General features: G+C 40.7%; 1 protein-coding gene across 3 annotated transcripts in view; it reads left to right on the top strand.

Moving 5' to 3' along the window:
• LOC131077078 (uncharacterized) overlaps positions 1 to 20653 on the top strand; it is a 119087-nt gene that overhangs the window by 44106 nt on the left and 54328 nt on the right. For all 3 annotated transcript variants that reach the window (XM_058014495.2, XM_058014493.2, XM_058014494.2), the window contains exon 8: positions 12741 to 12787. In XM_058014495.2, coding sequence (XP_057870478.1) covers positions 12741 to 12787 — 47 coding nt within the window. The remainder of the gene's footprint in view (positions 1 to 12740; positions 12788 to 20653) is intronic.

The raw sequence follows: 20653 nt of genomic DNA, 5'->3' as shown, positions 1-20653 counted from the left end.
AGACAGTTGGCAGCATATGTGAAGGCATTCAGACACAGACATCAGAATGGAGTTCCAATACCTATCATTTTGGGTAATTCAGTTGAGGTATGTCCTAATGCTTTAGCCATGGATGATGCAGAGAAGGAGTTAGCCTTGTATTCTTTTCCATCTTTTGCTTTGAGAGAAAGCTTTGATCCACATGGACATTTAGAGGAGACAGTCGGCAGGAAGTTTAGACATGAGTATCAGATTGAAGATTTTATGATGAATCTCTTAGATGATCTTGAAGTGAAACGAAAAATGCATTCTAGATTACCTTTGGATTTGATCAGGAATTGCAGGATTTACAGAGTGGCCGACCAAGCTCAGGACAGTGGCAGACATATCCAGTCTTCCTATGATCGAGAAAGCAAAACAATAAGGTTAGATTGGAATGAGCCCGAGGTCGTGGATTTAGCTACTTTGATGGCACCAGTCTTGTCTTGTACTCGCAGATGGGTTGACATTTAGCATCAGAAGTTGAGAGAACAAGGCATAGCTATGACTTTCACTTTGGAAGAGAAACCAGCCGAAGGTGGAGCTAGTGTGAGTGAAGGCAATCCTAATCCTAGAAATTCAGGTGAAGGAAATCTTCGATGTGCCAGTGAGGGCAATCTCCATCCAAGAGGTTCGAAGAGGAAAGAGAGACCTAGAAAGAGAGAATCTTCCAAGAAGAAGCAAGAGGCTAACAGAGATCGATCATCCGGTACTTCTTCTAGACCTGAGAAGAGAACAATTCAAGTGGAAGAATCCATGGAGTCTATGGTACAGAACGACAGGCAGGAAGGAGGACAGGCACAGCAAGGGTCACCAGATGGATCTCTCCAGGACTATGAGTTAGGAGAAGATAATGAAATGACATCTCCTCCTAGACAAGAAGAAATAGTGCACAAAGAGATACAAGTTCAAGAGACAAGATCGAATATCCCAGATTGGTTGAAGGAAAGATTAACTAAGGTGATCGTAGTAGAGGACGAGGACAATGCAATTGATTTAGAGAGCCTTGTTGGACGCTCACACGAAGTAACAGAGAAGAAGAAGGCTACCAAGATGTCCAAGATGATTCGAGATGAAACTGGATCCAGAAAACTGCAAATAGCTACACCGGCAGTAGACAAATATGAAGGTGAGATCCTAGCAGAGGAATATGATATACAGACTTTTGAGTTAGGACCATCCACAGCAGAGCAGACTTTAGATGATGCCACCGATTCATTTGAGGCATTGAAAGACAAGCTTAGAGAAGAAATGGAGAAGAATAGAAAGCTTGAGAGAGAGGTCGGTGCATGGAGGACGTATTTCAGTCACATCAATGAACCTTTGGGACGTCAGGATCCAGCTAGATCACCAGTGCAAGCACTTCCACTTCAATCAATCAGTGAGGCAGAGAGATTCAGGAACATGGTCCAACGTACAAGTAATTGGATGGATAGATCTCATATAGTGGCCATAGAGTTTGTAACAAGGATGATGAAGATTATTCATCAAGCTATCCAAGTTCTTGAGATAATCCACAATTTGATGATAACAGTAGCTGCATTTGCCCATACCAAAGATGTCATCATTCCTGTCTTGAAAGTAATAAGACATACTTCAAGGAAGATTTTAGCGCAGGAGAAGATCTTGGAGGGAGAATCTCACAGTTTGTTTCATTGGTTAACCTTACTCCATATGAAGAGTGTTTTCTTTGAAGACATCAGTACTAGATGTGGTCAAGTTGAGGAGTTGATCAATCCGATCCAGGACAGAGTATTTGAGGTACTTCGTACCATTCTTGGCAGAAGGATCGAGGTCGAGACAGATGTGGATATGCAGGAGTTAGAGGATAGAATCAAGGTCATCTTTTGCAAGGACGCAAATGTTACAGATGAGCAATATGATCAAATGTTTGCCACCATGCTCCTGATTGAAAGAACGAAAGAACTTGAAGCTTCATGGGACGCAGCTCTCCTAGATGCATTCGATCAGGTCATCCACTTGGAAGAGAGTATGAAGAATCTTCCCGAGATTCCAATTGCAGAAATCGAAGGAATCGTGACAAGATTCATTGCATATGCCAAAAAAGAACATTGGAAAGGGAATAAGGTTCTAGATGAAAGGTTGTTATAGATGACATGGCATCTTATTTGTCATTGGTTTATGTCTCCTAGGTTTTTGTGCCAAATTTAATATTTGGCTATGCATTTAATATTGTTCAGTAAAAAGGAGGCCATTTGTAACAAACCCTAATTAGGGTTTAGGTGTCATGATCTTGACCGTTGATCTACTTTCAATCTGGACCTTTCATTGTAATTGGGGATGCTATATATACCCCCATTTTTCATTTCATTTGGTAATAGTGTAATAGTCAATAGTTGATGTAATAGAAAAGAAAGATTAGAGTTAGAAGCAATTTTATTTTGTAGCAAGATTGAGTTTTGAAGAGAGAAATTCAAGCAAATTGTTGTACATGATGATTTGGAAATCAATGAAATATTGAAGTTATGGTGTTTCGTTGCAACTTTCTTAAGTTATCTTCATGGTTGTTTGATTTACTTGAATCATGCTTAATCAAAGTAGCTTGTTAATTTGAAGGACATAGTGTGAGACTTGATTTTTGGTAGGATTCGTAATCCAAACCACTAGCTTCTTGCTGATTGTAGGAACGCCTTGTGTGGTCAACTGGAGAATACCTTGAACCCCTTAATCTTCAATCATTATTGTATCTTGGATATGTACCTTCGTGGTAGTGTCCATGATCTTTGATGCATTGAATATCATTTTATTACCTTAGAAGATCGCACTAATTTCAATTGAGTTGTTATCTTATGGCAAAATTGAAGTTGGTTGAATCTCGCCAAGTCTTGTCCATACTAAGTCATTCATAGAGTTAGACTAGATTAGACCTCTTTCAAACCCTACTCTTTTGTTATTTTTGAAAAGTTTCTTAGTTTAGCAAATCTTGAACTTTCGGAATACGTAAGGCCCCTTGGAGGAAACAACAAATCACATCATACCGCTGGAAGCTTGTCCACACGTAGAGACCCTACTAAAAGAACCTTGGAGTCTACCTAACTGATCCTTTATGCGAATCTTCAGCAGTTAGAGACTATTTTCTCAAGAGAGGATAAGATGCCTATTGGTATTTTATTCTGTGTATGATGGTGTACAAAATACACGTCAACAGGTTGGAATTTGAAGCATTTACAAGGGTTATTTCACATTTCTTGATGTTCAATCTTCTCTTTGGTGCTAGGAAATGTTGTGAAGAGCGTATATATCCTTCGCAAAAGATGTTTGAGAGGTTGGCCCTCTTGTAAAACCTTTATGTTTGTTCATTGTGGATTGTTGTTAGCATACAAGTAGATGTTTCATGGTGTAAGGACATATTGCAAGTGTATTTGAGCTTGATGTATGCTAGCATTTTAATTTGTGTTTGTAAGACAACACAAAATAGAATAGTTTATATGGTAGAACCATTCTTCAAATTAGAAGGGTAAACTCCACGAAATCTAAACTGAACCTAAAACGAAGCTAAACTAACCCTAGACTAAAACCAAAGACAAAATAAACAAATATGCACACTATACAAGATTACATTAAGAGGGTTTGCATAAATGAAACTGTCTAAGTTTCTATATTTTGCCTTGGATATATACACCATACTGTTAATAGCTGTGCCTTGCAAATGAGATTTTTAGATATGAAGGATGTTTAGTCCCTACGGTGAGGTTGGTAAACTCACGGATAAACAGAGATATTCCACACGTACCAACAACTCATATAACAAGAACATTCATGTATCTTAAATCATAGATAACAATTACAGAACAGCTATGGCATAATGATGATATCTTTATTGTATTCCAAATATGCCAGTACAATGCTAACTTGCTGAGGTTCCATCCATTGGCCAGACTGCCAACCGCACAAACTACCAACTACCCCACAGGAACCTCTCGACAACCCATACATAACAAAACATAAAATACCCCAACCAACTATAAACTAATATGTGTTATTGACCCCTAACATCAGCCCCCCCAAAAAGTAGTTGTCTCAAGTGGCCACCTTTGTCTCCAACTCAACTTGCAAGTTCTTCTCTACTGTGGCCAACTGCGCATGCTTTTCCACTTCCTTCTCCAATTTCGCTATGTACAGCTATTGCGCCTGTTGCTCCATCTTGCTTTGTCTCATCTACAGTTAGACATTTCGAAACAACCCCTCCACACTGCGTAAGTTAGCTCCCAAGGTGCCAACTCCCTCCACCAGTCGCATGTGCTTCCACTCCTGTACCATCTCCAGCGTACCACTGTCGGGCCACCCCCGTTGCTCAAAGTGGCGTGCAAACTCCTCCTCACATCCCGAAGCCATGAAGTGCAAGAGCTTCTCGGCGTCAGCTGAATTGTTGGCATCCATCTGTCCAATCCTCGGGCTATGTCTGATATCCCTTGTAACTCTCCAAAGAACCGCTGGAGGCAGCCTGTTGGATCTCTAGGGTCTGGCGGTGTAATGTGAAGACCTGCCAGTGGTCTTCCAAGCCCACTATCCTCTACATCAATGCGTTTCGGTTCATGTCCACTTTCCCCAGTTGCGTCGTCCTGCTCCTCAGTAGACGCCATCTCATCTTGGACCTGATCTATGATAGGAGTGGCCCTATGCTGTGTCTCGCCTTGGCCAACTGCCATGTCATGGGGTGAAGGCAAAGTGGGCAGGTGAGGTGCAAGTGCAAATTGCCCAAGCCACCCATCCAAGGATGCATCTATATCATCATCCGCTAGTGTGTCCAACACTGCCAACTCCTCCTGGCCATCCCCTCCTTCCCCGTCTGCCATCAGTACATCCACAAACTCCTTCCCTCCTGCTATTGCTGTAATGCCCTCAACTGCTACTTCCCCCTCTGTAATAGTACATGTCGTACCAGTACCTGTCTCCTGTACGACTACCTCCTGTACGGCTACCTTCGGTGCAACTTCCTCTAGTACGGCTACCTCTTGTACCACTCCCTTTGGATTATGCTGCACGTCCCTCTCTGCCACGGTACGGTCCATCATTCCTGTGCCGCCTAAGTCACTACTCGTACGGTTTGCTGGTCTAGTTGTTCACTCTGCTGCTAGTACAGTTCGTGATTCGAGTATGACCAGGCCGATCTACGGTAGCGACACGCGTCTTTGTGCTGGGGGCTCCCCTTCGTCAACTTTCTTGAACAACACTCCTACTGGTCTCACGTCGCCTATCGGGCTAGCCATTGTGAGTGCTTCCTTTGGTACCAAGTGTGCTGAAGGAGGTAATTTGGGGGGCGTAAATTTCACGCGAGTGCTTCTCCACTGTGCTTGCAATCCTCCATGCTCCGGCTTCTCCTCTTCCTCCTCCCCTTCTGGTTGTTGTGACTCCGCTTCTTCTCCAACATTTTGTGGTGCCATGCGGAATCCTTCATCTCCACTCTCCCGTTCCTCTGTTTCCTTTGCCTCCTCATCTGAGTCTTCCATGCTGCTATCTTCTTCCACCTCGACAGCTACGTCTAGCTTCCTCCTCTTCGTTGGTTGTATGGCATCACCAAGAGTGTCCAGGTGAACATAATAATACATGGATGGTTTGTTGGGTTCCACCCTACTGCGTGGTTCAAAAGTACTCATCTCTGGAGGTACCTGTAAATGTACTGCATCTAGAAACAAACGAATGGCGTGATGGCACATATAGAATGTTTTATGCTCCAGTTTGAGGAAATCTGTAATCGTCTCAGATAAAAGATGCCCCCAGTTATAAACTTTACCACACTTGATGCCATTCATTAGTCCTATCATCCAGATGGCTATATCAGATGCACAACTGGCCCCTGTGAGTCAACTTTTCACCAAGTCCATCAACATCCTCCACTCCATGGGTGCAATGAAAGCACACTGCACTCCCCTACTATCAGGCCAAAAACTCATCCATTGTTCTTCCATCAGGTCATCCCTGCACACCAAGTGCAACAACCATTTCTTTTTCTCCTTGGTGAGCTTCTTGGCCGATTTTGTTGCAAATTCTCCCTTCTTGGGTATACCAAATACCCTTCCGAAGTCCTCAGCCTTGAAAGAAACTCGTACTGTGCAGCCCTGGAACTGAATAATGGACTCTTTCGTGGCGGTTGTATCCAAACACCATAGTCTGAAGCACAGGTTCGAAATCCTTGATATTGAATGTCGGCATCTAAATGGCGTGATCCACTTGTGCCTTCCAGAGGGAATCTTTTATCACATGGTCGGAAGGGGTTTCCTCCCACCAAGTACGACATTCGTTGCCGGTCACACTCTCAAAGGCCACATTTTCTGCAGTGATTCCTTCGTGGTCCTTTTGTACTTTCGGCCTGATCTTCGCCTTCTTGCTGGTGCTGCTAGGCTCCGTAGTTGTCATGGTGGCACTATGTTTGCCGTGCGGATTTTTCCATTTGTCTTTTTCTGCTTCCTGGTCGTTATTATAACAGTTCGAATTTACTGCGCGACTAGGGTCACCCCAGCTAGTATGGACCATCGTACCAATTTCCCTGGCAACTTGTGCGAACTCTGCCCACAACTCTGTACGGATGGCATGAATGTCTACACAGATGCCTTCAAATTTTTTATGCAACTGGTCCCTGCTTGTACAGACGCCAACGAGGGAAGGATTGTACGGTTCGTGTCCGTACGGGGTGCATTTTTGCTGGTCGTACGACCTTCCTTCTTTACATGCTGATATCTGTACAAGATCGTACAGATTGCTTTCTCCTCCTGTCGCGCGATGTCAAATGAACTGCTTTGTTGTACAGTTTGTCTCCTCCACGCGTACGGATTCCTTGCCTCATGGGCTGTATATCGTACGGACTATGCACACATGTGCAGGCTCTCTCTCTCTTGTCGGTCGTACACCGTACAGACTATCCAAGACCTTCTCCTTCGCTGGTCGTACATTGTGCAGACTATCCATGCGTGTACAGGTTTCATAACTTGCTGGTCATACACCATACAGACTCTCCACCTCTTCTGTCTTGTCCGACTATGCATCGTACGGGCTATGCATGTCGTACAGACTCTCCACTTCTTCTGTCTTGTCTGGTCGTACACTGTATGGTCTACCCACGTCGTATAGATTCTCCTGTTGTACTTCGCGAACTTCTTTTGTCTTGTCCTCTGCCGTCCATACGGATGATTCAGTTTTTTTAGCTCGTGGTGGCCGTAGAGCTTGTGCTTGAGCTGGTCTGAGGCATACGGACCCATACAATTTTGCTATGCGACTTCTTTCTCCTCTGAAATTTTCTCTTTGGCAAGTGCTGCTTCCTAGGATTCGATTCTGCCTGTGTGGTGTGTACAAATGGGCTCTTTGGGGCTTTTTATAATCGTTTGCTCTTTCCAGGGTTAGGGTTAGGTATAAATACTTCATTAATTTTTTATGTAATAATTGTCTTTTTATTAATTGTATTTTTCCCTTACTTCCATCACCTTTGCCTTACATTTTAATTTTTAAATACTTGCTAACCTTGTCCTTTTTATTATTTTTTCTCCATACTTTCCTTCTCCAATTTTTAGTACCCCCTTCTTTAAAAATTGCTTTAAAATCCTTACCCAACAATATTTCTTAAATTCATTTTTTCGTACCTTCAACTTACTAAGGTAGGCCTGTTTCCGTCGTTCAGTTCGCCCTTTTTGATCTACAGGATAACTAATCGCCTTTTCAGACACTTCTAAATGATCTTTTCGCCCCCTTGGTTTCCTCTTTGCTGTATGGATACTTGATTTTTTCCTCGCTTTTCCCTTGCCATTCATTATGATTTCCTTCCATCTTTTATTTGGTCCTTGGTCAGCATCCTCGTCTTCTATGTTCCTCTTCACTCCTTAAGGATCGTCCTGGAGGCCTTAACTTAATCTTCGAATCATGCAACCACATACATACGTGCGACATCCTCCTATAGCATTCTTCTGCACAACACGTCCCCACATACCGCAGATCCCATATCTTATCCACCAACGGAGCGGGTCCTACTCCCTGATAGCGCCCGTCAACGTACTAGCTTCCGTACTGCTGGTACCATGTTACCCTTTCTCTGTTCACCTTTGGGGGTCCTGTTGGGTTAGGTATCACCTGGTCTAATGAATTTGGTCCGACCTCAAGTTCACCTGGCTGGGAGGCTATGATGAACAAGTCTTCCGTTTTCAGCACCATCTTCAAACAAGGACCTAGAGTTGCCCCATACTCCTCTAGGTCAATTTCTTCCTCCAGGTTTGCAGGTTCCCCTTTCTTATTTGCATTCTCGGCTTTCCTCCGTACGGGTTGGGCTCCTGGTACGAGGGTTATGTGGTTTACGCACAATTCCGAAGGTACCCCCTTCAGGTCCTTGTACGTCCAGGCAAAGACGTCCTTGCACTCCAAGAATATCCTGAAAGCCGTCGCCTTCAGTACGGGATTCCAGTCATCCCCTACAAGTATCACTTTCAGGTCGTCGTCCTTGCCTAGATTGACTTTTTTCACATTAGTTTCCTCGTACTTGATAGGTTTGTCCCGTTCAAATTGGTGGGTCGGTGTGTCATGCACCCGTGCCACCCCTTACTGGTACCTACCGTACTCCAGAGGGAATGATAGCTCTTCCGTATCGCTTGATTCCCCAATCTCGCATATCTTAAACATGTGGCACTCTGGATGGAATACCTTGTAGTCCTCCATTTGCCAATGGAAGAGTCCGACCAATGAACTAGTTTCATCTTCAGAGCATTCGTCCAATTCTAGCACTCCTTCCTCGTTGGGTTCCATCCCTCCTTTGCTTCCTTCGGAACCCCACTCCCATCTGTTTGAGTCATTTGAGTCGGAGTCGGACAATGCAAGCTCTTTACTGACGAGCTGGTTCCTCAGGTCAATCACATACTTGTTGCCCTCATTCTCAATTGAGAGTGTATTCTTTTTCCAGTTATGATTGGCTTTGGCCATGATTAGCCATCCCCTTCTGAGGAGGGCATCATACGCTTTCCTTTCCAGTAGAATGACCACAAAGTCTAGAAAGAATTGCTGTGTACCAATCACCACCTTTTGTGCCATGAGAGTCCCGAGGGGTTTGATGTCGTGCTGATCCGCACCAACAAGGTGGAATGTTGGTGGCTAGAGGGTAGGCTTGCCAAGACCCCTCCAAATTTCTTCAGGTAGTACATTGATGCCAAACCTGCCATCCACAATGGTGTTTGTGAGCTTCTGCCCCATTATCTCCATCTCTACCACTACAGGTTTCCGTCCAATGCTTACTGTGAGCAACATAGGGTCTATGGCATCCATACTAGGTTCCATCACTAGAGCTGTACTAGATGGTTCTATCGCCGCTCGGTGTTCCTGGTCGGCAGTGGTGTCACCAACTACATTTGTCAATGCCATCCTCAACTACGACATGGTCTGTAGGAGGTCGGATACCCGTACGAGTATAGTGGTCTGTAACATCTGCTTAATGATAGTTTTTTTGGGTCTCGACCGAAGTGGAGTACTGGTAGTCGGGTGCGAGGCCCTCCGTTCTTCTGCCATTGCACGTTCAATGTTTGCCCTGGCCTCCCAGAGTCTTTCGTTCTCCGTGCGAGGGTCAGGGTACGTGGCTTTCTTACTTTGCAATCTTGTGATTGCCAGTACACCTTCCTCTGGTTCCTTTACCTCCAGCATATTCACCCCTTTTTTCTTTGGGCACTCTGTGTCCTCGTGATTCCCTGGACTGCACCATTTGCACAACAAACTCCCTACACTATCTCCATTTTGACATTCCCGCGCAAAGTCACCCCATTCGTTGCATTTTTGGCATTGGATCATGGGTTGTCCTTTTGCATTGTATTGAATTCTACTCCCCAGCGTGTTGTTGTTGGACCTGTTGTTACTCCGCCGGTTGTTTCGGTACCCTCCAGGAGAGGCGTTCGATTTTTATGCCGGCTTCGGAGGTGTCGCTGGCAGTGTGACTTGGTCGGGTGTGGTGAAGAGCACTTGGGTGCTTCGTGCTTTCAGGTTGTACGAGCATTCCTTGATGGAATGTCCCATTACTTGGTAGATGTCACAAAATGCTTTTCGAGGGCAACTCCCCTTAGTGTGCCCTTCTGTCTTACAGTCGGTGCACCATAGTTCCTTTCCCTCCTTACCATTTTCCTTGTCAGCCTTCAGTTCTTTCATCATTTTTATCATATCCCTTCAGAGTGCTTGTACGGGCTTAGACTCCCTTCCCTGTCTTCATCCATACTATCACCATCACTCACCCGACGCTTCCCTTGGGATGTCTTATTTTCGCTTTCAATATCCATAGCACGGTTGTATGCTTTGTCATATGAGGGCGGAGGGACCACCTTCATCTTCCGTTTGAGGGACGATACCATCCCTTCGACAAACCATCTCTTCTTCAGACCTTCAGCCGGCTAGTTCTCCATTTTGTTCAGTAGTTCCCTCAACCTTTTGTTGTAAGCCCACACACTTTCACTTTTTCCTTGCTTGGTATTGTAAATCTCCGCCACGATTTCGTTGTCATCACGTAGGAGTTTGAACTCCTCCTGGAAGGCCTTCTTCAAGTTGTTCCATGATGTTTTATACTGGGCATCCAGATCCGTATACCAGTCAATTGCTATTCCTCGCAGGGTGGCCGGAAATGTCTTCAACCAGTAATCTCGGTCGTCTTGGCCATTTGCCTCCCAGATGGTCACGCATGTCTTACAATGTCGTACGGGGTCCTCCGACCCATCTCCCATGAACTTTGAAAGCTTCTGTTTCTTTGGAGTGTGTGCCATTGTCTTCGTCTGGAGGGTTTTATGTAGCGCCTGGAAGTTATTATATGCCTGGAAGGTATTATGTGCCTGAAAGATACTGTACGCGTTTGACTGGGTTGACCCTATTGCTCCGTCCACGAGCCTTCTACACGTCCACCCCTGTCCTTAGGGCTTTGGTCACCCTCACTCCTATAGTCCCTCCTTCCTAGGGTCTCTGGGTTTGACCCTCCTATTTTGTTTTCCTCCGTCAAGGACAGATTCCTGATGCCGAACAATGTTATTTCAAAGATATTGGCGATCTCTTCGTGTAGATTCCGTACCACATCCTCTCCTTGTTCAGAGTACTTTGACAGACTGCTTTGGGACTTGGCTTCGAAGTCTTCACTCGAAGTCGAGTGTGGGGCCTGGTCGGCGAGATCCTCTTCCGCTATGTCTAGAAGTGGCAAGTTCTTGGCGACCTCCTCCAACTCCTTCGACGTATACGGTCTCTGTCTCTCTCGACTACGACTCCGAGTCACACTCCGACTCCTACTACGTCTCTCCGGAATCCTTGAGTCGGCAACTTCCCTTAGCCGTTGTCTCCGTTCAGCCTGTTCTTTTATGCGGAGGGATCTCCGTACGGCTCCCTCGGTGGTAGTGGTATTTCTGTCTTTGTTTGGCCGTAGGGGCATTAATTGCCGGGAGTACGGCATAGGCTCGTATCCCTTTCCTCTTCCTCTCTACAGTTCCGCTCTTCGTACCTTTGCAGTACTTGTTGCCGACAGAGTTCCCGTGCAGTTTCTTCCCTTCCGTCTTGGAGTGCAATCAGATTTCTGGCGAGCAACCTTGGAATGCTTTCGAGCAGATCAAAGACGAGAGTGTTGACAGTGAGTTCACCACGTACTGTGCCTTCAAAGACTGCTCTCTCCTGAGCCTCATTCTGCACGTATTGCGTCAACTAATTCTCTTGTGCCTCTTCCTCAGTTCTTTCTTCGTGTGTGTCATTGTCTATGACAGTCAATTGCTGGTTGAATGCTTGGCCCATTAATTCCTTCTGCTTGCAGCTATGGTTTTCTCTAGGTTCCTACAAGCAACGACACCAAAATGTTTAGTCCCTACGGTGAGGTTGGTAAACTCATGGATAAACAAAGATATTCCACACGTACCAACAACTCATATAACAAGAGCATTCATGTATATTAAAGCATATATAACAATTACAGAACAGCTATGGCAGAATGATGATATCTTTATTGTATTCCAAATATGCCAGTACAATGCTAACTTGCCGAGGTTCCATCCATACATTATATAGACTCGACAGTTGGCCAGGCTGCCAACCGTCACAAACTACCAACTACCCCACGGGAACCTCTCGACAAACCATACATAACAAAACATAAAACACCCCAACCAACTATAAACTAACATGTGTTATTGACCGCTAACAAAGGATGAAACAGCTTATCTAATCTCTAGATATTAAAGATAGTTGAGCTGTATATAAAGCCACAACATAGGTAGACATTATTGCCAATATAAAAATTAACACTACACTCTACATTCAATTTGATTAATTAAATTATAGATACAAGTTCAACAACAAATTAATTTCTTATAAATGTACTCATTCTCTTCCACTTAATGCAACTTGATTAATAGAATAACCTTGTTCATTCTATTTGATTATTGCATCTTGGTTTAGAATAGTGTTTGTGGCTAATACTTAGGCATTAGGTTTGGGTTATTTTTTTGCTATCAATTGGTTTGGTGAATTTGACCCTTGTAATTTGGTCATTTTGTACTTATCTTTTGTGGTGAGTTCAATACATCAACTACAAGAACAATTTCTTTTTATGCCTCACCACACAAATGCTTAGACTTATTTGCTGTTTGCACATTGAACAAAACACAATTTACTATCCCTTTTAATATATTTGGATTATAACAACCTGTTTTATTTTTTCATTCAATGCTAGAGCTTTTAATGACCATTGATTGTTTAAGTCCATAACACAAGTCTCTTATTGGCAGGTATACTTAACAACTTGGCTTGCTGAAGTCAACATTAAGAATTCTAGGTAAGATTTCAATGTGGAAAGCTGGTTAGCAGTGTCATTTTTCTGTAACAGAGGAAATTATGAATGTATGAATCAAAATCAATGAAACGGATTAACCAATTTTTGTTTAGTTCTTAAATATTCTCAAAATAGTTTATTTGTGTTTGCAGTTGTCTTGGGTACGTTCTTGTGTAAATAAGCAAACTCTTTGCATATAATTTATTAATTTCCTTCTTTTCTTTGTATTTTTTTATGAATTCAAATATTATTTAATAATCTATTATACTTGTTATGGATTGTTTATAATAATATTAATAATGCTTACTGCATATTGATTCTTTGGGATACATAATTTGGAAATCTTTCATGAATTGGGGGTGGTAAATTCATGTGTGATTTTTGGAAGGACTTTGTATGAGAGATTTTTAATGTGTATTTTGAGTCTTGAGAATCCACTCAATTTCAGCCTGTCATAGTGATCTTATTTTTCAACAGTTAGTATTATTTGTAAATCCTATCAATGTGACTTGATACAGATAACCTTGGGAAAAAAAAGGATTTGTTGAGGCTTGTGTTGCTACAGGATTTCTGAGTTCTTTGAGCTGACTCATGTATGCTCACATTGAGATGGTCCTAAGCTAAATTAATACTCACGATTGATGTCAACAATGCCTTTTTTGTTTGTCCCATGAAGAGGTACCTAGTTGCAAATACATTGGATTGACCAGTGTCTATTTTATAATGCCTAGGTTTTTGTTTGGTTTATATATTGTTTTTTTGACCATAGCTACAATTCAATGATATTAGAAAGGCTCCTATGTGTGGTTAATGGCAATTGTGTGACCATATTTAATTGATGTTGTCCTCTTGCTCGTACTGAACTATGTTTCAAAACTTCAAAATAGCATTCCTATGAACTGAATGTAGCCATAGGTTGCCTGTTTAGCAATGCTCTCTTTTTGATTTGTGTAACTGTATACATACTTTTGTTATCAATCATAACTTGTATGTTGGGGTCAAAGCAGTTGATTTAGTTGGAGACTATGGCTGCCCTTTGAATGATTGCAACCTTTGATAGCACTGTCATTAGTTAAATTCTAAGCAATAAGGTTTTCTTTTGTTGTTGTGTAAGGTAACTTTTCTTTGTGATGTCAAGTTGACCATGTTGCGACATGTTGTTATCATCATATGTATTTACACAATCCTTGTTTTATGGTTAGATGTACGGGTTTGTGTAACTGTAAACATATCTTTTAAATATTTTAATATTTATCAATCACGTTGCTTACAACTTCTATGTTGGGGTCAAAACAGTTCATTTAATTGAGCACTATGGCTGCCCTTTGAATGATTGCAGCCTTTGATAGGACTGCCATTAGTTGAATTCTAAGGGATATAAGGTTTTCTTTTGTTGTTATGTAGGATAATTTTTGTTTGTGATGTCAAATTGACCATGTTGTGTTGTGTCATGTTGTTATCATCATGTATATTTGCACATTTCTTGTGTTATGGTAGATGTACACACCATAGTTAAAAAAATTAAACTCAGCAGAATTTTTTTTTGACTCAAACTCTGGACGAACTTCATTATTACACAAAATTTCATTTAATGCACGAGATGCACAAATAATGAATTTAGAGAACATATAACTGTATTTTGATTATCAATTTGTCATCATTCAAAGATTGAATATGTTGTATGACCCTTAAACACAACCAAAATTTAAAATTCTGAAGTTTCAAACATTGTACAAATAAATTAATAGACAACTACAATCTATAACTTCCTCTTCATCCTCAGTACTAGTACTATCTAGCCTCAAACTAGAAGGTAAATCTGAATCATCATGAAGAGAGATTGATTCCTCAAGTATGTCTTCCGCCAATATTTCTGTTGTTGCTGCTTCGCCCTCTCCAATTCAGCAAAATCTTTGTTAGTGATCATTACATTCACATCTTCTACAACCCAATTTGAATATGGATTGATGTCATTTGATAGCATCACAAGGATTCTCCAACTTTTGGGTTCAAAGTTGAAGAGTATTAGACAAGAGGGATGCCATTTAAGTTAACTTGTTTCTTATCTTAGTGTGAATGCTCTCAAATAGGTTCCAATTGTGTTCACATCAAGAAGTGCTATAAGGCTGGACAAAATATAGATAGCTAGCCTCTAAAGATTTGGTGTTCTAGCCCTAAATGTCTCTCACCATAGTTTGTAAAATAAAACATTTATAAAATTATAGGTATTAAAGTTAGAACTTTCTAGGATTAAGCTAAGAATTGAAATTTGAATTTATAAAACAAGTGTGTGACTTAAGGACTAATATTTTTCACTTGGGTGTTGGTTTTCCCCCATTGTATTCATAAAAACGAAGAAAAGAGTCTCCCCTCTGCACCATGGTAGACCTCCAACTCATTTGGAATCATGTGTTTAAGGCCTTTGCTGGTGTCATTTTCTCTATACATTTAGTAAGATTCACTATGACCTCATCATCAGCCAAACATATTAGAGAAGTAAAATTTGGGATTTAGGTAGCATACCATGGCATGTACTAGTTGATGGAGTTGGTTTCTCCCTTTACAATCAATGATGTGACAAACAATTTCATATTTTATTTTATTCCCACGTTAATAATGCAAAATGACCTCCTTGACCCAATCCATGGCCTATTAGATATAACCCATGTTGGAGTAGATAGGTGACTCCAAAACACCCCCAAGATCCTTGCAAGACCAAAATCTCTTCCACAAGAGAGAATGGCAAGAATAGCTTGCTTCAACAATGCAAGATTGATTTAATATAACAAATGGACACGAGAGGTCTTGCTTATAAAAAGGCAAAGTGAGAGGTAGGATTAGACATGATGTTGACATGTGTCATAATCCTATGCAATGAGACAACTAAAGTGTTGACTTAGGTAACTAGAATTAGTTATAAAGTTGTCATGAGATAAGATAAGTTCATGTGACAACTAACTAATCTTCTAGAAGGACACCTAGGATCTAAGTAAACTTAAATCATGTGAATAAGTCCCCAACTAGGAACTAGCAAAATCACTAGGCATAAGGCCTTATTAGGTCCTAAGCCTTATTCACACCAACAACCCATTGGCATGTTATCCCCATTGATCAAACACAAAGCCTTGCTCAAAGGATTTGCCACCTAAAAAATGAAAATTAATTTTTAAATCAATAGAAAATTAAAAAAACAATAACAAAGAACAAGAAAAAACATTAAATACAAATTCTCAAAAACTAAGTTTGTTGCTTACCTTCAGTATGATATTTGCATTCTTGGAGAACACTTCATCAAAAAATATTCTCCTGACCTTCCTTCTATCATTTTGGAACATGGAGAGTCTAAATAGGCATTGCTCACGAGCATCTACTTGAGAGAAGGTATTTACTATATAATGCTTTGGAAAGTGATGAAGTTTGTGGCAACTAGCATCACCCTTGATCACACAAGCTCCATGCCTTGCACGTGCACTTTCATCAAGCTAAGGACCTAAGTATGTTTGTAGATAAATTTGGTTGATGTTCTAGAATTATCAATCACACTTTTGATCCACCCAATCTTTGCAATTTCATCGAGTATTAAATCCAAGCAATGAGCAGCACAATGGCACTAACAAATGGTGGGACGACTCTTCTAAATAATTCTCTTTGCAACTATATATGTTGTATTGTTTGTAATAATTCGGAGAACATTCTCCACACTAATCTCTTGGATTAGCCCCTCCAACAAACTGCACGAATTCTCAACATTCCTGACTTTCTTTGACAAATCTATGGGCTTCAAGAAGACCAATGTGCCACTTGAAACCACTAAAAAGCTAAGTTATTGAATCGGCACATATACAGGCCAATCTGTAATGAACCTTTGCTGTACCTGCCTCGCCTTCCTGATAATTAGGGCCTGATCTATCCACCGAAGGTTGGATTTAGGGCCACAAAAGGAAATTACGGTTGCCTGCAACATTTAGATATTTTATTTTATATGTCAGTAGTAATATTAGAACAATGGCATAATTATTGCAGCACAAAATACATACACGACCCATTCTAGATTTTGAGGATTTTCCAGGTTGGCCGGGCTACCCATCCAGACCCATCCCGTCTCTTAGGGCTAATAGGGCCACCTGAGGATGGGCACAGCATACCCCTGGCTTGCACTCATTATCTTGAGTGTACTAACAAACAAAGGATATCAAGAAGATAACAAATGCATACAGAAAACATAGATTCATGACTATATTACTTGGTTAACATTTATCCATTATATATAAATTTGTAGGGATTAATTCATTATATTTGTGCCTGGTTGCAGAAACATGACTATCATTAATTAGCATTCCTTTTCTTTGCTTATTAGTTGTGTCTGAGAATGAATGAATTATTTTTATTCTTCTATCTGTCACTAAAGTGTATTTTAATGCAGCATACTAAACCTGATATTGCAGGTTACCTATCTGGCGTGAAGATTAAGTTCATTTTACCCTTTTGTACATTACAAATGTGCTTAGTTCATTTGGCAAGACATTTTTTAGGCATGGAACTGATTTAGCAATTAATCTAGGCCACTAGTTAAATTATATTCATTACTATTATATGAGGAATGAAAGCAGATTTAATACAACTTGCACAAAGACATACTTCATCATTTTGACATTTAAGCGGATTGGCCTGGGGACATACCAGCCTGCTGGCGATGGGGAGGGATGCTTACTAGGCGCTGGTCCTTCATTGCTGGGAAGAACCAGCACCTAGCCCTTTCATATCGGCTGCTGACTGATGCATTCCCAGGGCAGTCCTCATGGTTGTCTAGGCATCATAAATTATGAAAACTGAAATAAATATTATTACTGAGTAATGAAGTTACCTATTGGATGCTTCTCTTTGCCCTTCTCTCCTTGTCACCTCCTCTTCCATGTTTCCTTGGGGTATGGGTTTTTAACTCTTTGAAACCACGCGATTCCCCTTGAAACATGGTGTCTATTCCGGAGGTGGCTTGGGAATGGATGCATCCTTTCATTACTCCCACTGGTTAAAATAAAACGTATTTTAAGCGGTAAAACTAATTTATGTATTGAAAATATATTTATTTATGTACATGTATTGTTTAATGTTTCTAATCAATGCCTGCTGTCTACATGGGAATATGACAGCCAGGTACCAAACATTCCAGAATTGGATTCTGAGTTGAATCGTGCATGGATTTGACTAGGGTATGCATTTTTCCTCCCCGAAATGTTTTGAAGGTTTTCTAGTCAAATCTGACCAATTCCAACGACCCATTGATGATTCCAAAACAAATCTCAACTAGGTCAACCCACAAATACAATTTCAAAAGAATTTTTCTTCCCATTCAAGACTCCTTAAACAATTTCGTGTCATGAGTTAACTACCATTTCTCCTGCCATTCTTCTCAATGCTTATCATTAAAATCATAGTTACAAGACTCGAACTCGACTCGGACTCAACAAGCTGATTTTTTGACTCGGACTCGGACTCGGTGCTCGGACTTGGAGAAAACTCGGCCAAGACTCGACAAATTGAAAAACCCAAGAAATTCAAATATTTTTAAGGATTTAAAATAAAAAATCATTTTTAAACCCAAATAATAGATGATAGGTAATGTTGAAATGAATTCCCAAGACAAATATAGTAAATGGCAGCAATTAAAATTTCCAATATAGCTCTATTCCTTGCTAATGTTTTGAGGAAGATTTCTTTGGCAACAAAAGTATGTTCAAATAAGAGACAAAGTTGTCCTGTACTTAACTAGTACGAAATGTGGAAACATATTCATAAACGTGCTGACTTTGAGTACTCTCCCAAATATGAATATGATTGTTTGATCAATAATGTTTTCCATTTAAATACCGATTTATAATGCAAAGAATATATTGCATAACCTTTAATGAAAAAATGATCCAGGAAATATTACGCAGTTTAAGCTGCTTCACTAATATCAAAAGTTAAAATTACTCCAACAACCTTCCAAGGCTCAATAACTTGCAAAGAAAGTTTTGCTATTTAGCAGTCTTCATTGACTCTACTTTATCTAGCTGGAGAGTTCTAATAACCAAATATATGAAGCATAGATATGAAGAACAAGTACAAAGTTCTTGTACAGAATCCATGCTAATTTTAGATCAGACAGTAGCAAAATAGATAACAATCAATGAAATGCACACAAAGAACACCAATTTATCCTGGGAAAACCTCCCTCTTGGAGGTGAAAAACCCAGCTATAATTCTCAAATTTTTACAATTAGCTTCAACTCTTGAAGCAATCAAAACCAGTACATTATGCACAGTAGAACAGCATCTTCAACCTAGGACATACACAATGATGAACTTATCTCTGAGAATAGGGTGTTTGCTGTCACAAGGAGGTTCGCTGTCTCAGAGATGAAGTTCGCTGCCTTCAAATGATGTTCGCTATCCTCAAATAATATTCGCTATCTTCAAGATGATGTTCGCTGTCAGAAAGAACAGTTCGATGCAAGGTTGCATGGGTACGGGGGTACTCGGAGACTGGTACCGGTACCAGTATGGCTATTTTTTCAAAATAGGAGACGGGGGTACTTGGAGACGCCAATTTTTTTAAAAATATAATTTAATAATTTATAGAAAATCTGAAAATATAATGACATTGAAATTTCAAAACAAGAATTAACACTCACTTTGAAGTTTAAGTACACAAATGTGAAATGAGTTAAATCAAAATGTCATACAAATGTCTGGAAATTGGGCTCACGTAAGTGGTTTTTGCTTCTGCCCATGCATCGTGTCAAACTTTTTGACTTTTGCGCGTGTTATTTAGGGTGGAGACGGGAGGGTTCGTTGACGTGGAGTCTCCTATGTGTAGAGACGTCTCCTGACATGTCTCCGGTACGGGAGACGCGTACCAGTCTCCGATACGCGTTCTAGGGGGTTGGGTACGGGTACCCATGCAACATAGGTTCGATGTCCTTTGCATATGATTCGCTGACCTCTGAATGTGCTTCACTGACTTAGGAATGTGCTTTGCTGTCTTAGAAGATGATTTGCTGATCACATAAGTAATTCGCTGGAGAATGCCGAATAGGAATGTAATCTCTGATTGTGTGTCATTACAATGAGATTGACTTTGCATATATATGTGCCTCTAGCATCCTAATTCACTTAAGTCGGCCTTGTTAACTTTTGGCGCCAAGGAGGATCAGACCTATAATATGGAAACATATTCATAAACATGCTGACTTTGAGTACTCTCCCAAATATGAATGATTGTTTGATCAATAATGTTTTCCATTTAAATACTGATTTATAATGCAAAGAATATCTTGCATAACCTTTAATGAAAAAATGATCCAGGAAATATTACGCAGTTTAAGCTGCTTCACTAATATCAAAAGTTAAAACTACTTACAACAACATTCCAAGTCTCAATAACTTGCAAAGAAAGTTTTGCTATTTAGCAGTCTTCATTGGCTCTACTTTATCTAGTTGGAGAGTTCTAATAACCAAATATATGAAGTATAGATATGAAGAACAAGTACAAAGCTCTTGTATAGATACCATGTTAATTTTAGATCAGACATTAGCAAAATAGATAACAATCAATGAAATGCACACAAAGAACACCAATGTATCCTGGGAAAACCTCCCTCTTGGAGGTGAAAAACACAGATATAATTCTCAGATCTTATTATTCAATGATTAGTAGGTATCGTTTACAATTAGCTTCAACACTTGAAGCAATTAAAACCAGTAATTATGCACAGTAGAACAACATCTTCAACCTAGGATATACACAATGATGAACTTATCTCTAAGAATAGGGTGTTTGCTGTCACAAGAAGGTTCGCTGTCGCAGAGATGAAGTTCGCTGCCTTC

This window comes from Cryptomeria japonica, chromosome 9, assembly GCF_030272615.1.
Source record: "Cryptomeria japonica chromosome 9, Sugi_1.0, whole genome shotgun sequence".
NCBI classification, from domain to species: Eukaryota; Viridiplantae; Streptophyta; class Pinopsida; order Cupressales; family Cupressaceae; genus Cryptomeria; species Cryptomeria japonica.
This window is presented reverse-complemented; position numbering and strand designations above follow the sequence as displayed.